This window comes from Dermacentor albipictus, chromosome 2 (genome assembly GCF_038994185.2).
Source record: "Dermacentor albipictus isolate Rhodes 1998 colony chromosome 2, USDA_Dalb.pri_finalv2, whole genome shotgun sequence".
NCBI classification, from domain to species: domain Eukaryota; kingdom Metazoa; phylum Arthropoda; class Arachnida; order Ixodida; family Ixodidae; genus Dermacentor; species Dermacentor albipictus.
In genome coordinates this window covers 203149089-203165434 of record NC_091822.1, presented here as the reverse complement: position 1 = coordinate 203165434, position 16346 = coordinate 203149089, and the positions used below count along the sequence as shown (strand labels likewise).

The 16346-nt window shown below is 47.3% G+C and overlaps 1 protein-coding gene across 3 annotated transcripts in view; it reads left to right on the top strand.

Annotated features, from left to right (window-relative positions):
• The window catches only part of LOC135897324 (uncharacterized), a 297711-nt gene extending 291543 nt beyond the window's left edge, over positions 1–6168 (top strand). For all 3 annotated transcript variants that reach the window (XM_065425928.1, XM_065425927.1, XM_065425929.1), the window contains one exon: positions 5668–6168. In XM_065425928.1, the coding sequence (XP_065282000.1) occupies positions 5668–5814 (147 nt within the window). In that variant the 3' untranslated portion in view covers positions 5815–6168. The remainder of the gene's footprint in view (positions 1–5667) is intronic.
• Positions 6169–16346: the final 10178 nt, after the last annotated feature.

Genomic DNA, 16346 nt, shown 5'->3' with positions numbered 1-16346 from the left:
GATTATAATGCTTTATCCTGACCTCCCCTCGCCCACAAGTCAAATGTAGCTAGCTGATTGTGTTTTCGCATACGGATGTAGTGGCCCCAAAAATCTGGGCATCATGCAAGTTGCACAAGCTGACAGTTTTTTAGGGCCGGAACTGCCCAGCGCCAGGCGTTCTCCGCAACGCGAGCGTGTGTGGCGCCTCGTCCGCTGCAGGGCGTCCGGAGGAGACACAAATGACTGAATGAGAAGACACCAGGCTAGGTGCTCAGAAGTAATTCTGGAGATGGTGAAGGGCGATGAAAGAGTGGCGGTAGGGACATGTCCCGTGCGGACACTGGGTTCTGTCATGGAGCGAGCAAAAGCAAAGCTCGCGGAAAATGCCTACGTGCGCAACATTGTCATAGTAGCAGGTGGGCTAAATGACGTCCTAAACAGAAAAAGGACAAGATCCACTCCCTTCGCCAAGCGCTGGGCTTGGCGAAGGGAAGGGACGACTTGCGCGAGCCCTCATGTGCAGATCGTGGTGTGCACGGTGCCGGAGGTGCCTGTGCATGACAGTCACGTACAAAGAGCCGTAGCGGCTCCTAATGAGGCGATATGGCAAATGAGCCGAGAGAAAGGTATCGAGGTTGTCGAAGTAAACGGGGAAGTGAGAAGGTGTGGTAGTTGTGAACGAGAAGGGTAAGAGTAAGTGGATTGCATAAGTGCTGACATTAAGGGTTTCGGGAGTGATGCCATAATTATCCTATTATGTGGCATGAACGCCCACATACAGGATCTAGATGGCTATACCAACAACAACGGAAAGTCAATGTTAGACCTTCGTGAGCAACATAACTTCGTTATCGTGAATACAGGGCCTAAGTGTGAAGAGCAGATCACCTGGGACGCAACCGGCAATCGACCATTGATTACTGTCTGATGACAGAAGGAATTCGTGATAAGTTGAGAGAAATTGGCATTGACGAGGAATTGTATAGCAGCATAGGGAGTGACCAATAACGTATCATTTTGAAAATGGGATATGTAGTTGGGAAAGAAAGCAAGGGGCGCAACATAGCCAGTCCAAATTTGAACGCTGAACAAATAACAAATATAGTCACAAGAGTCGAGCAAGAACTTTGCAAATGGCCAAGTAAAGAGTGGGAATATAGTGAGCTCCTAATTGTAATAAAAACGGAAACACGGAAAGAGAAACAACATGTTCGTTGGAGAGGAAAAAAGAAACCGAAGAGGTAGTGGAACAGGGAGATACGAGAAGCGATTGCCGAACGACAGAAAGCATCCCGAAAGCACAGGCAGGCAAAGAAGGCGCAGTTGCCGCAGGATGAAGTGGCCAGTAAATGCGAAAAATACTTGGAGAAAAAGTCTATGGTTCAAATACTGGTGCGAGCAAAGATAAAAGATGGAAGTGAACGACGGCTGTCAGAAATACGTGAGAAAAAGAAAGCGGCACGTAGAATATTTTGGAACCACATAAATTATTAGGCAGGAAGTCAACAACAATACAACTACATATCCTAGACAAAGATGGAAACAAACTGGAAGGGGAAGTGGCATTAAATTCCATCCGAGAAATAACAGCCGACTCTTTCCAAGGCGATGACGAGGTTGTATTAGAAGAAAAAAAAAGAGCATGAAAGAAACCGAGGTGGAAATATCCTAGACAAAGATGGAAACAAACTGGAAGGGGAAGTGGCATTAAATTCCATCCGAAAAATAACAGCCGAGTCTTTCCAAGGCGATGACGAGGTTGTATTAGAAGAAAAAAAAAAAGAGCATGAAAGAGACCGAGGTGAAAAAGGAGCAGGTGCTAACAAATTTCAAGTGTAAGAAAGCCGAAGAGAAAGTTGCTAAGCGCACAGCCACGGGGCTAGACGAGGTTTCCGTTAGGCTGATTAATGAACTAGGACCAAGAAGTAAGGAAGCACCGGTGAAAGCAGTGAAAAAAAACTGTAAGTTAGAATAATACCAGACCGTCGACAAAGTAGAATGAATTTAATTTATAAAGGTGAGGGGGAAAGATAGAATTCACTCGTATAGACCGTTGACCAATACATCGGTAATATACAGGCTAGCAATGCAGGCAATCAAATTAAAGCTGCAAACATGGGCAGAGAATAATGGCATTGTGGGAGAACTTCAGAATGGCTTCAGGATAGGTAGGCGTCTGGATGATTACCTATTTGTTGTTAATCAGTCTATTAAAATATTCAGAGTATAAAGGAGACCGTTATATGTGGCCTTTTTAGACATTACAGGAGCGTATGACAACGTAAACCGCAACATCTTGTGGGATATTCTGGAAGAGGAAGGCTTAGGCGACGATTGTCTACAGCGTTTGAGAGATATTTACCTAGAAAATACCGTTTACGTTGAATGGGAAAGGATTAGGAGCCAGGAGAAAGTTGATGTCAATAAAGGACTGAGGCAGGGGTGCCCTTTATCTGCACTGCTGTTTCTAATGTACATGTTGAGGATGGACATGGAAGGAAGTAATATCAGGTTTAATCTCTTATGCAAACAGGCGAGTACAAAAATACATCAGCAGCTTCCAAGTTTATTTTATGCGGACGACATTGTGTTGCTAGCTGACAAGCAAAGTGATTTGTGACGTCTGGCTAATATCTTTGGACAGGAAGGCGCCAATTTAGGTTTTAAATTTAGCGTTAGAAAATCAGGTGTTGTGGTATTCAATGAAAACAGTGAACAGACAGTGGTAATACAGGGCCACGAAATACCTCGGGTAAAAGAATATAAATATCTTGGTAGACAGATAAACGAAGGGCATAGATATAGGAAAAAGCGATAACAGTAAAGGGGAAGAGAAATGCAGTCACAATGAGGCACAGAGCGCTATGGGGATACAATAGGTACGAGGTCCTCCGAGGTATGGGGAAAGGTGTAATGGTCCCAGGACTTACTTTTAGAAATGCGGTTGTTTGCTTTAAATCAGGGGTACAATCAGGACTCGATGGGAACCAAAAGTCAGTGAGACGCCTTGCATTGGGCGCTCACGGGAAGACTACAAATGAAGTTGTGCAGGGTGATATAGGCTGGACAAGTTTTGAAGCTCGAAATGAAATTGATTATGAAGAACGACTGAGGAATATGGAAGAAAGTAAATGGGCTGGTAGAGTGTTGAGGTTTTTGTACAGAAAAAAACAGTGATTTACAGTAGAGGAAAAGAACCAGGAAGCTCACCAGCAAGTATGCGGCTTGTAGGGTCAGCAACACAGCAACCAACAACGTCAAGCGGAAAGTCGGAGAGGCAAATAATCTCATGGGTGGCGGAAATGGAAAAGAATCCTGCCATGAGTAACTACTTAAGAGGAAAAACGAAATCATGAAAGAAACAATTTATGATAACTCAAAGGGAAGCTCATAACTTTTCGAAGAGAGATCGAGATAGCTTAGAACACGCACCTATAAAGCGAGATATAAGAAGGAAGAAGAAGCATGTGCTTGCTGCGGTAAAGCTAGAGGAGCGATGAAGCATGTTTTATTAGAATGTGAATGTTTGCCCAGCGGTCGATTTAGGCACCACTGGCCTCCTGGAAGCTCTTGGGTTCAGCGAGAGCAGTGTAAAAGTAAACATGTCCGCAATATACATTAGTAAGAGGCGATTGGAAGATTGGTGGAAGAACAGTAGGGGAACGACAAGAAATGGAGACGTACAAAAGCAAAGTTCGCAAGAGGGGGTCCGAAAATTTGGTTGTGGGAGTTCATAGTGGGTTTTTTTTAACCTAGGTAGGACATTAAGCAGTATAATAGCAAGAACTTGGTTACGCAACGTACTGCCCCGTTCCATAGGGGACGCTCACAACATCCATCCATTCATCGATCCATCCAATGACAATCCTCGCTGCCCAAGCAGGGTATGCGTAGTAAAGTATTACTTATGTGGCCACTCTATTCAAAAGAATATTTCGCTTCAGTTTATGTTTGTTGGACTTTCCAGCGTGCAGCTGATATTGGAGGGAGGGGTGCAAATGACATACTGCCTCCCTCCTTACACTTTTGACAGTGGGGGGTAAATGCCCCTCCTGCGCCCCATCCCCCCGGTAGATACGCCTATGTTGATGACAGGCGGAGCTGTATAAAGCACACGACACAGAGGTGACACAGAATATTGAACAAAGGTACGAACTCATCTACAGTGACTTTTATATACATTCGCTGGGCGACGGGACCGCCACCCCGAGGAGCCGGATGAAACTAGACACTCGTGACATTTCGACGGGACCACCACCACGGGAAAGGGGAAGGAAAGGAAATACGCAAGCGCTTGGAACGCCGACAAAGAGAGGGCCGACGCGGGTCAGACATGGCCGATGCGGGTCAAACTGTGTGTATGGGTTCTCATTAGCTTAAAGGGACAGACAACCGCTCAGAATATGAATCGAGATAACGCCGCTGATGGAATGATTCCCTATCGTAGTGGCTAAAACGAGCCCTGTTTTTGTCATTACACGTGGATTGTATTATTAATTGATCACAAAAGTCGCAAAATATGACCTTTGGTGCCCCACGCGGCAAAACCATGAAGCTGCGTAAGAGGTCCACCGCGTGACCTTCTACTAGTGCACGCGGTTCCTGGTCTTTTTATTAGTATTGGAATGCAGTATATATTTTATTATTCTAAGTTTTTCCTGACTTACAATGTGCAGATAAGCCTTCGTTTGTAGTGAGCAGATAAGTGGCGCTGCCTGCGCCTTCGTTTTCGATGCGTTGGCTTGGCTCGTCTTTCGACAGAACGACGACGACGGGGGCCAGCCAGTCATGACGTGTACTTGGGGAAAAACGCGACACAAAAATGCCTGTACAACAACGCGAACTTATTGCACCAGCTTTCGCTTATTAAAAGCGGTTGAAAGGGTCAAAATATAGGTGGTTAACAGTTACACTCACTCCTGTGAAAGCAGAACAATGGACGGCTGTCACAATTTGCGAGGCGAGCTATCGACAGCGCTCTCACTTCTCAGCGTTGCTGGAGGTGCTTACTAAATATCCACGCGCGTTTGGAAGTAACCGCTGCACATGTAAAAACTAACGAAAGTGAGATTTGCCTTGCTCCGTAACAAACTAAGTCCTCAATAATCGGTTGTCAGTCCCTTTAATATCTGATACGGGTTCTATTCGGACCTAATATATTAAACTTTTTTTTTGCAAGTTGGCGGAGTGCTTGAAGCCTGCTTCACCTCCGCCGCGGGTCGGCCCGGGCCCTTAAGGACCGGCTCATGCGTACCTCCATCTGTTTCTCTTCTCAGAGCAATACAAGTTTTTTCACCACCACTACCGGTATTGCATTACCTCCGGAATCGCCCACGGTTTTTGCACTCGCAGAATAGAAATGCACGGAACCCTAGGCATACACAGCTTCGCTGTAAAAGAAACAAACCCTGCGGCGCAGGCGGCGCGCGCCTGCATGCCGGGTTTTTCGCCGACAGACACGACTACAGAGAGCCACTGGCAGGAACAGCGTCGCCGTAACGTTGAGCAGATTGTGGCGCCGCACAAGAGTGACCAGCGCATGCCACGATGATGGATCGCAAAAGTCTGGTGGTTTGAGTGTAAAATGCGGCGCGCTCTGCAGCTGCTTGGACCACAGAGACGCGTCGTGGACGACGCCGCTTGCAATGAGCGACGCGAGTGTGACGCACTCTCTGTCTTTCACAGGAACACGCCCTGCGAGGTCCCGAAGGGCACCTTTCCATGGAGGGCCAGTATCGCTACATGCTTCTTGCGGAAGCCCGGCCGCCGAGTGGATCCAACATGGACGACGCTAACCTGTGCCCATCTGCTTGGGACGACTTGGGAGAATAGCGCGCTAGTCGCTCTGATTTATGTTGCAAATGGCGCCAGAGCGTTTGAAACTTTGCGGATAGATGGCGCCGTTGATCAGTTCGTTTTCTTTTTTGCTTATGGTAGACGAAAATTCGTAAATATTCTCGTTTAAAGATCGATGCATCGATGTAAACGGTGTATGTCACCCTTAATTCCACCAGTTCATTTTTTTTTTAGTTACTACTCAATATCCTTTGTATCCTGACGTAAATGATGTCTTGTCATTGGTATTTCGCAACCCTGCGACACCCCCACGTAGCAACAGTGAATGCACACCTTTGTAAGCTACAGCTGAGCAAGCTTCTGTATTGAATAAAGTAATTCCCTTGAGAAGAGTGTGGCGTGTGATCCCTTTTAAGAAGAACGATTAGCTATCGGTGCACTTTTGGAAACGTTTATATTTGAGACTGTTTTTCTTTAGCTTTTCTAAGCGAGGCTTTTGCTTGCGAACACCCCTCCCCCGCCATCCGGACTTTCCTGACCGTAGCCGGCGAGTGCTTCTGTTGCTGTCCTGCTGAATAACTCGTACTTAACCCTTTAACTGACAGATCAACAATATTGCTGACCTAACAAAAACTTTTACAAAAGCAAGACAAATCAAAATACTACTCTGTGCTTTTAAATTTACATTTATTTATGCTCCTGCTCCACAGTATTCTTCACAGAAACTTTAACAGTGAGCACCAGCTGAAGTTTTCGTGACATTACCTGCAGACTTCGTCGTTCTTTTCTTAGCGCACGTTGTGGTCACATTCTCGCTATACTGTGAAATTTGTTTCCTTTGTTTAAGCAAGCTCTTATTTTTTATATGCATAGGGGTGCGTCTCAAGAGAGCACATTAACCTTTTCAATGTGGTTATGCTGTTGTATATGTTGCATGCAGTGCACGAAGACGCTCAACAAAGTTATTGAGCTGCTATAAAGGTACCGTGAAACGATTTTGATGATTTTGTACTAACGTACTGAGTCGTTACTAGCTAGGGTAGGTCATTCTGATCATTAAGTGATACATTTAAGCGCTGCGCGTAAAGCGTATAATTTCTTATTAGGTTTTAAATATGTACATTGCTACCGATCGCAGCCGCGCCGCTCACCTAAGTTTTTAGCCGCGTCAGCCTCGCGTGCCGCCCTCGCACCTGTTTAAGCTTTTCCTAGACGCTACAGTTATACTATGTTCGCGCAACCTTGAGCGATCGGAAAGCGCGTTTTCCCCTCTTGGCCGGCGGAGAAGGGAAGCTTTCTTCCGGCCGCAGAGCCCTCCACGTCTCAGTAAGGTACCTGGCGGTGGTCTCGTGCGGACAATAATTTCTCTCGTCGTATTCGAGTGCTGATTGCCGTGTTATAGTTTGTTAACGAAGCTTTCCCTCAAGTCTAAATGTTTTAAGGCAGTTTTGCTAGTCTCTAAAGCCGCTCGAGTTCGCTCTTCTCCACGGGCGGTCATTTTCCCTTTTCACGTAAGTATGAGGCTCGGAGCAGGAGCTATGGCGCTTGAAAGTAACCTGGGACCTGACGAACCAACCGACTGAGCTATCTTTCCCGGCAACATCCAAGGGTCACGAGTTCAAATCACCTGTTATGTTCCTTTCTTTCCCCCCCCCCCTTTTTTTCCTTTTAATGTCTTTTCCTTTAATTTATCACTGTACGGGAACCCTCCTAAAAAAAGAAATTATATATATCCTCAATTATGTATGGCCACACATGAGCAGGTCATAAATACCACGTTCTCTAGCTGCGTGCCCTCCGTGCGGTATAACTGAGCTCAGATTGGTCCACCTGACTGATCAAATAGGGCACCACTCTAGGTTAAATGAGGCGTACAACTCCTGCGGGACCCGCCGTGGTTGCTCAGTGGCTATAGTGTTAGACTGCTGAGCACGAGGTCACGGGATCGGATCCCGGCCACGGCGGCCGCATTTCGATGGGGGCGAAATGCGAAAACACCCGTGTACTTAGAATTAGGTGCACGTTAAAGAACCGCAGGTGGTCGAAATTTCCGGAGTCCTCCACTACGGCGTGCCTCATAATCAGAAAGTGGTTTTGTCACGTAAGACCTTATAATTAAATTTTTTAATTTAACTCCTTCGGGGATGGTAGAGTATCCACCTCCCGTGCAAGAGGACCGTGGTTCAAATCCTGGTGCCGCGCAATTCTCCACTGGAAAATACCAAAAAAAAACGTGTGTTGAGAAAATTGCACAAACAGGCCTGGAGTGCAGCCTGATCCCGGTGACCAGAACCGGTAACGCACTCTCTCACCAGAGCAGGATTGGCCACCCTGGTGCAGTACTTGTCCACAACCTCCTATATGAATACAACAATCAAACCCCGGCCCTCAGTCCCCAGCAGCCGCGGAGGAACTGACCACGGCGGCGGTCAGATCTGTGACGCAGCAGAGGGTGCTAAGAACACCTGGCTCCGGACAGGCCGCCATTGGAATCTGAACCTGGCAACGTTTAACGTTAGAACGTTATCTAGTGAGGCGAGTCTAGCAGTGTTATTGGAGGAATTAGAGGGTAGTAAATGGGATATAATAGGGCTCAGTGAGGTTAGAAGGACAAAAGAAGCATATACAGTGCTAAAAACCGGGCACACGTACTGTGCTACCGGGGCTTAGCGGAGAGACGAGAACTAGGAGTCGGATTCCTGATTAATAAGGAAATAGCTGGCAACATACAGGAATTCTATAGCATTAACGAGAGGGTGGCAGGTCTTGTTGTGAAAATTAATAAGAGGTACAAACTGAAGGTGGTACAAGTCTATGCCCCTACATGCAGTCATGATGACCAGGAAGTCGAAAGCTTTTATGAAGACGTGGAATTGGCGATGGGTAAAGTCAAAACAAAATACACTATACTGATGGGCGACTTCAATGCCAGGGTAGGCAAGAAGCAGGCTGGAGACAAGTGAGTGGGGGAATATGGCATAGGCTCTAGGAATAGCAGAGGAGAGTTATTAGTAGAGTTTGCAGAACAGAATAATATGCGGATAATGAATACCTTTTTCCGCAAGCGGGTTAGTCGAAAGTGGACGTGGAGGAGCCCGAATGGAGAGACTAGAAATGAAATCGACTTCATACTCTGCGCGAACCCTGGCATCATACAAGATGTAGACGTGCTCGGCAAGGTACGCTGCAGTGACCATAGGATGGTAAGAACTCGAATTAGCCTAGACTTGAGGAGGCAACGGAAGAAACTGGTACACAAGAAGCCAATCAATCAGTTAGCCGTAAGAGGGAAACTAGAGGAATTCCGGATCAAGCTATAGAACAGGTATTCGGCTTTAACTCAGGAAGACGGCCTTAGTGTTGAAGCAATGAACGACAATCTCATGGGCATCATTAAGGAGTGCGCAATAGAAGTCGGTGGTAACGCCGTTAGACAGGAAACCAGTAAGCTATCGCAGGAGACGAAAGATCTGATCAAGAAACGTCAATGTATGAAAGCCTCTAACCCTACAGCTAGAATAGAACTGGCAGAACTTTCTAAGTTAGTCAACAAGCGTAAGACAGCGGACATCAGGAACTATAATATGGATAGAATTGAACAGGCTCTCAGGAACGGAGGGAGCCTAAAAACAGTGAAGAAGAAACAAGGAATAGGCAAGAATCAGATGTGTGCGTTAAGAGACAAAGCCGGCAATATCGTTACTAATATTGATGAGATAGTTCAAGTGGCTGAGGAGTTCTATAGATATTTATACAGTACCAGTGGCACCTACGACGATAGTGGAAGAGAGAATAGCCTAGAGGAATTCGAAATCCCACAGGTAACGCCAGAAGAAGTAAAGAAAGCCTTAGGAGCTATGCAAAGGGGGAAGGCAGCTGGGGTGGATCAGGTAACAGCAGATTTGTTGAAGGATGGCGGTCAGATTGTGCTAGAGAAACAGGCCACCCTGTTACGCAATGCCTCATAACCTCGAGCTTACCGGAATCTTGGAAGAACGCTAACATAATCCTAATCCATAAGAAAGGGGACGCCAAAGACTTGAAAAATTATAGACCGATCAGCTTACTGTCCGTTGCCTACAAAGTATTCACTAAGGTAATCGCAAATAGAATCAGGAACACCTTAGACTTCTGTCAAGCAAAGGACCAGGCAGGATTCCGTAAGGGCTACTCAACAATACATCATATTCACACTATCAATCAGGTGATAGAGAAATGTGCGGAATATAACCAACCCTTATATATAGCTTTCATTGATTACGAGAAAGCGTTTGATTCAGTCGAAACCTCAGCAGTCATGGAGGCATTACGGAATCAGGGTGTAGACGAGCCGTATGTAAAAGTACTGAAATATAGCCACCGTAGTCCTCCATAAAGTAAGCAACAAAATCCTGATAAAGAAAGGCGTCAGGCAGGGAGATACGATCTCTCCAATGCTATTCACGGCATGTTTACAGGAGGTATTCAGAGACCTGGATTGGGAAGAATTGGGGATAAAAGCTAATGGAGAATACCTTAGTAACTTGCGATTCGCTGATGATATTGCCTTGCTTAGTAACTCAGCGGACCAATTGCAATGCATGCTCACTGACCTGGAGAGGCAAAGCAGAAGAGTGGGTTTAAAAATTAATCTGCAGGAAACTAAAGTAATGTTTAACAGTCTCAGAAGAGAACAGCAATTTACAACAGGTAGCGAGGCACTGGAAGTGGTAAGGAAATACATCTACTTAGGGCACGTAGTGACGGCGGATCCGGATCATGAGACGGATATAATCAGAAGAATAAGAATGGGCTAGGGTGCGTTTGGCAAGCATTCTCAAATCATGAACAGCAGGTTGCCACTATCCCTCAAAAGGAAAGGGTATAACAGCTGTGTGTTACCAGTACTCACATATGGGGCAGAAACCTGGAGGCTTACGAAAAGGGTTCTGCTGAAATTGAGGACGACGCAACGAGCTATGGAAAGAAGAATGATGGGTGTAACGTTAAGGGATAAGAAAAGAGCAGATTGGGTGAGGCAACAAACGCGGGTGAATGACATCTTAGTTGAAATCAAGAAAAAAAAATGGGCATGGGCCGGACATGTAATGAGGAGGGAAGATAACCGATGGTCATTAAGGGTTACGGACTGGATTCCAAGGGAAGGGAAGCGTAGCGGGGGGCGGCAGAAAGTTAGGTGGGCGGATGACAATAAGGCGTTTGCAGGGACAACATGGCCACAATTAGTACATGACCGGGGTAGTTGGAGAAGTACGGGAGAGGCCTTTGCCCTGCAGTGGGCGTAATTAGGCTGCTGCTGCTGATGATGATGGTGATGAAGATGATGATGACTCTTATTCACACGTATTGCGCATCTGACGTCAATTGGACGAGCCACCCGATCGGTGACACCCAGGTCGCGTCATCGATAATTTTTCCTACTTCATGGTGAGCAAATGTTGCTCGTAATATTTGGGATATTAGTTAAATAGGTTGTATAAAAGAGTCGCACTTTCGCCTTAAAGGCGAAGCATCGATTGCGATAGCAAATTAGTAGGCAGCTATAAGATGTAAGGATAGTAGTTTTATCGGCCGTATAAACTTGGAAACATTCGCTTACTAACTGAATTAACGAGCATGATGCCAGCGCGCACGAGCAAGCATGAACGCATCATACTCGATGACCGCGGACGTTCGCTGTCAAAACGCTGGCGTCAGCAAGCGCGGCAGTAACAGCGACCGGAGTGACCTTCGTGCTGCCTATCGCTTCAGCGCCAACTGAGCGACGAGAACACAGCACGCACAAAGGTGTGAGCCGTCTGCAGATCGCTTTCAAGATACGGCGCGCGCGGCCGCACAAAGTACGCAGTTGCTGGAAGAGTGGAAGCCGCCCCCATCCCTCCCTCCCACGCTGCCTCCCCGCTTTCCTCCATATATGGCGCGCGAGATTGAGCCGCGATCGTCAGTTCCATTTGCGCCCGGACGTGAAATGCGCAGTTGCTGCCGGAGCACAACGCCGCCCCCCCCCTCCCTCCCTCTCTCGCTCACATCCCCCTATTTGCGGCGAGGAGTTACGGAGTCGCCATCTATCGGAAGCGCTTCGCTGGCGTAGTATGAGGGATCACGCGGCGCGCTCCTCATAGGTTTTGCTGCCAGCACTCACTGAAAACACCACGCGCGAGCTTTCCCGGACATTTATGTAAGTACTTTCGAAACGAGAGAAGTTTCTTACTGTCTAAATAATATTATTGGGCAAACTGAAAGCACACAATCGTTTACAGACGCTATCTCTTTACCGAATACGTACAGTGAACGCCACTGCGCGCGGTCGCCGCGATGGAGTCTCCCGAACGGGCTTCTTGCGTGAAAGGTAGGTAAACGCTGAGATCAAACTATGTGAAATATGTTGTTATAGTGTTTGTATAACTAAATAGAGCGTAATAGAACGAAGCCTTAATGCAGCGATGCGCAGATTCTCAGCGACCGACTGCGCGTCTGCATGCTTGTCCGCGCACTGTTTCGCTTTCTCCGCGCACGCGTTTCCGCACCGTGCCATGAGCTTTAGGCCGCAGAATATGAGCATTTAACAGTATACAAGCAACCATTGTTGCGTGGGCGCTATCAGAGCTGTTCAAAAATAATTTCGCCTACGGGGACTGTGATGTGCCGTCGCGACGATTCAATCTTTTTTTTTCTTCTAAATTATTTGACCTTTCAATATTATTTCTCGAGTTGCGCCGCACTGTATGTTTATCGGTGTTCTCAGCGTGCAATTTCCCGCTGCTCCTTTTTTGTAGTCCAGTTCATTAATTCATAACACAAACAAACCATATGTCATGCTTTATTTTAAATGTGTTTCTTACCGCTCCCTTTCCACTCCACTGAATTTGCCAGTATCTATAGCATCGACAAGTTCATAGACCAAACCGTTATGACATTAGTCGGGCAGCGGACTCGGGCGAGCGTCTCAGTGCGCGTTTTCCGAACATCGTAGACCGGGCGCCGTAGCAGAAATCTTCCTCGCGTCTGTGCTTGCTGCATACCCGAGTTGTAGCCGATGACTGTTTGACGATTTTATGTTTCGCGAGCCAAGCTTCGCGCAGCTTCTTGTCCTGCGGCTACGTGTGAATAAGGCTGACACCGGGCTCCGCTGCGTACGTACGGCACTGCTGCACCGAGCAGTAGCCTACCATGTTGCGCGCCTTCAAAGGCAGCCACTACCTACAGTAGTGCTTTCAAGCGTTGTGAAGGAGACACTCGAAGCGGGAAAATTTCGCCACTAAATGAGGACCGCAGCGTACGAGGGAATTTAAACTCGTTTTCAGCTCGCTTCGGCGCGCCTGAAGCAGCCGACGCGGCCGCTATGTCCACGTGATCCCTCCTAGCACGTCACGCCGACGGTGGCGCCAGCTTTTCCAGTGGTGGAACTCGAGTCCAATAACCTTTCGCGCGACGGAATACGACGCGGTTGCTCGCCGCTTTCTCCCCTTGCGCGTGCTAAGATTGAGCCTCGATCGTCGGCTCCCCGGCGTGCTTTCACTAATACATACAGCATAGGGCACGCGGCAACGGTGTCATTGCCCTTGGACTTTATACGGAGCATCCCGGCGACGGCGACAAAAATGCGCCTGGGGTGTCTATATAATTGCTGTCGCAATAAAGAAAGTAACAGACAGAATACACAACAATTTATCGCTGCACTCAAGCCCTTCCGGCACGCAGCAAGTTTCGTCTGCTCGTATTACAACGTATTCCGTGTTGACGCGAACTGCGGGATGTCTTGGCCTCGAGCTTTCTTTTCTCGAGGACCATGGTTCGCGCTCGTTGCGTTGCGGGCTGCAAACGTAGTGACCGGGGGGGGGGGGGGGGAGGGGGGTGAAGTGCGAAAACACCCGAGTACTTAGATTTATGTGCACGGTAAAAGACCCCAGCTGGTCAAAATTTCCGGAGCCCTCCACTACGGCGTGCCTCATAATCAGAAAGTGGTTTTGGCACGTAAAACCACATAATTTAGTTAACTTTAAACGCAGCGATCGGCGACATGTAAACCTATGACATCGTGTCCCTCTGCAAGGCAGCAAACGAGCGGAGTGTCTGCAGCGCATCGGACTGTCGGTCTCAGATCCGCGCCAGGATCTACGCATTTGCGTCCGTCACTTCACACCGGATTACTACCTTAATAGAGTTTTAGCGTGGCCTGTATTTGGGTAAACACAAGTGCAAGTGGACTGGGCGCGGAGGCGCAAACATCTGCCAGCTGGTGGCGCATAGCTATTATCGCAGGAACCAAGTGTATTCTACTTTGCTGCTGGTGTAAATTTTCCGCAGGAGCGCAATCGTGAATATGTAGTTTTTTATATATTTAAGATGTTTTACGTTTGGTTAGAGCAATCGCAGCTCTCTGTTTGGCTAGATAAGGTCTACGCCACCAGGTGGCTGCACTGTGCAGGTCCCTCAGGCCGCTCACATTTATGCTAAAGCCCCTCTATCAATGCCCAGCTCGCCTGCGGACACGCTCGGCGCTGCGAGAGAACGCTCGCAACGGGCGCTGTTTGACTAGCTCTCGCAGGGGATCGAAGGCCGGGCGACTAGCGGAGAGATTGGAGAGGCTTCGCGCGCTGCGCTGGCTCCAAGGAAACCGGAAGCAGACGGCACGATATGGCATCATGACGCAGAGCCAGTGAAGGCAGAGCTACTCTAGGCAGAGCTGCAGTGTACTAGAAGGTTTCGTAGTGCGCTCAGAGCAGGGCCGCCGATAGGAGACGCGGCAAGAGGTTCCTCCTATTGCCGCTGCGGTAAACCTAGGGAAACGATGGAGCATGTTTTATTAGAATGTGAAGACATCAGATGCCCAACGGTCGTTTTAGGCACCACTGACCTCCTTGAAGCCCTTGGGTTCAGTGAGAGCAGGGGAAAAGTAAACATGACTGCAATAGAGATTGGTAAGAGGCAATTGGAAGATTGGTGGAAGTAGGGAAACGATAAAAAACGTAGACGTACAAAAGCAAACTTCGCAATAGGGGGTGAGAAAATCTGGTTGTGGCCCACAACAAAAAAAAGAAAAAAAGACAAAAAATACCACGATGAACTCCCACAACTTATGGGAGTTCATCGTGGTATTTTTTTGTCTTTTTTTTCTTTTTTAACCTATAAGCAGGACATTTAACCTATAGGTAGGACATTAAGCAGTATAACAGCAAGAGCTAGGTGGCGCAACCCACCACCCCGTACCAAAGGGGAGGCTCCTAACATCCCTCCATCCATTTATCCTGAAGCTTCGCTCCGCTAGCTCCGGTATACGGCGGCTGCTTAGCGGGCGGCGTTACTTTGACCATTTCACTTCGAAGTAGACTGCCGGTTTCTTCGCTGCCGACCGGGCAATCATTTCTAGGGTACCCCGCCACTTTGTCAGGAATAAAAAAGTGCGATTCTCCGGGCAACTGCAGACGGCTCGTGGAAGATCGCACGCCGTTCCCGCGATGGTGTTGAATGCCTGTCCAGTTTGTTCTTAGAATCATTACGCTTCCGCGGGAAATTTAATTTGCCGATTTCCCTGCCACAGCCTCACCATCATCATCAGCAGCCTATTTTATGTCCCCTGCAGGACGAAGGCCTCTCCCTGCGATCTCCAATTAACCGCTATCCTGCGCCAACCGATTCCAACTAGCATGTTCAAGGGGTGTACGGTAGCGCGATCAAAAGACAGGACAAAATAAGACACACAGGGACACACACAGCGCTAACTTCCAGTAATGTTTATTTTCGAAAACCAGGTCGTACTTTTACACTCAACCAACATGAGTCACAGCCACGTAGACAGATAAACAATCAGAGCGAAACATTTTTGTAAGTGATATGTTAACCTATGAGCAAAAATTTCAGTTCTTTTTTCAGCGAGGGCCAATCACAGTTTGCTGATAATCTGCTCGGCTTCTATTTTAGTTGCAGAGGGAATACTTAGGCAAGTGCAGCAATCAGAGACTTCTGAACGAGTGGAAGGAAATAGTAACCGTAAGAAAAAAAGACCAACAGTGATACCTTATGTCCACCGGTTGTCGCACAACCTAACGAAAATTGCCCGCCGAGGTAACACTGATGTGGTTTTTTCTGCACCTAACAAACTAATCAGCTTGTGCGGGAAAACAAGACCAGAAAAGAAAGAAAGTGCTCCTAACTGCCAAGTAAAGCACAGGAAGAAGTTTAGAGATTGTAAGACATCAATTATATATCGTACACCCTTATCGTGTGGGAAGTATTACGTCGGGCAGATGCATTAATGATAGACTGCGCGAACACAAAAATAAAGTCGGCAATGTTGCATCAAATGGGTTTCTCTCCCTTCATTGTAAGTTACATAAGTGCTCTCCTCTCTTCGAATCAACAACCATTACTGCTAGAAATAAGTGTGAACTCGCTAGACTTATAATAGAAGCCGAGCAGATTGATGTCCTACGGGATTCATGTATCAGCAAACCGTAATTGGCTCTCTCTGAAAAAGAACTGCAATTTTTGCGCATGGCTTAACATATTGCCCCCGTGGTAGTGGCGTATGGAGAACACAGTAGCAATACTGTGAAAGACGAAACTAA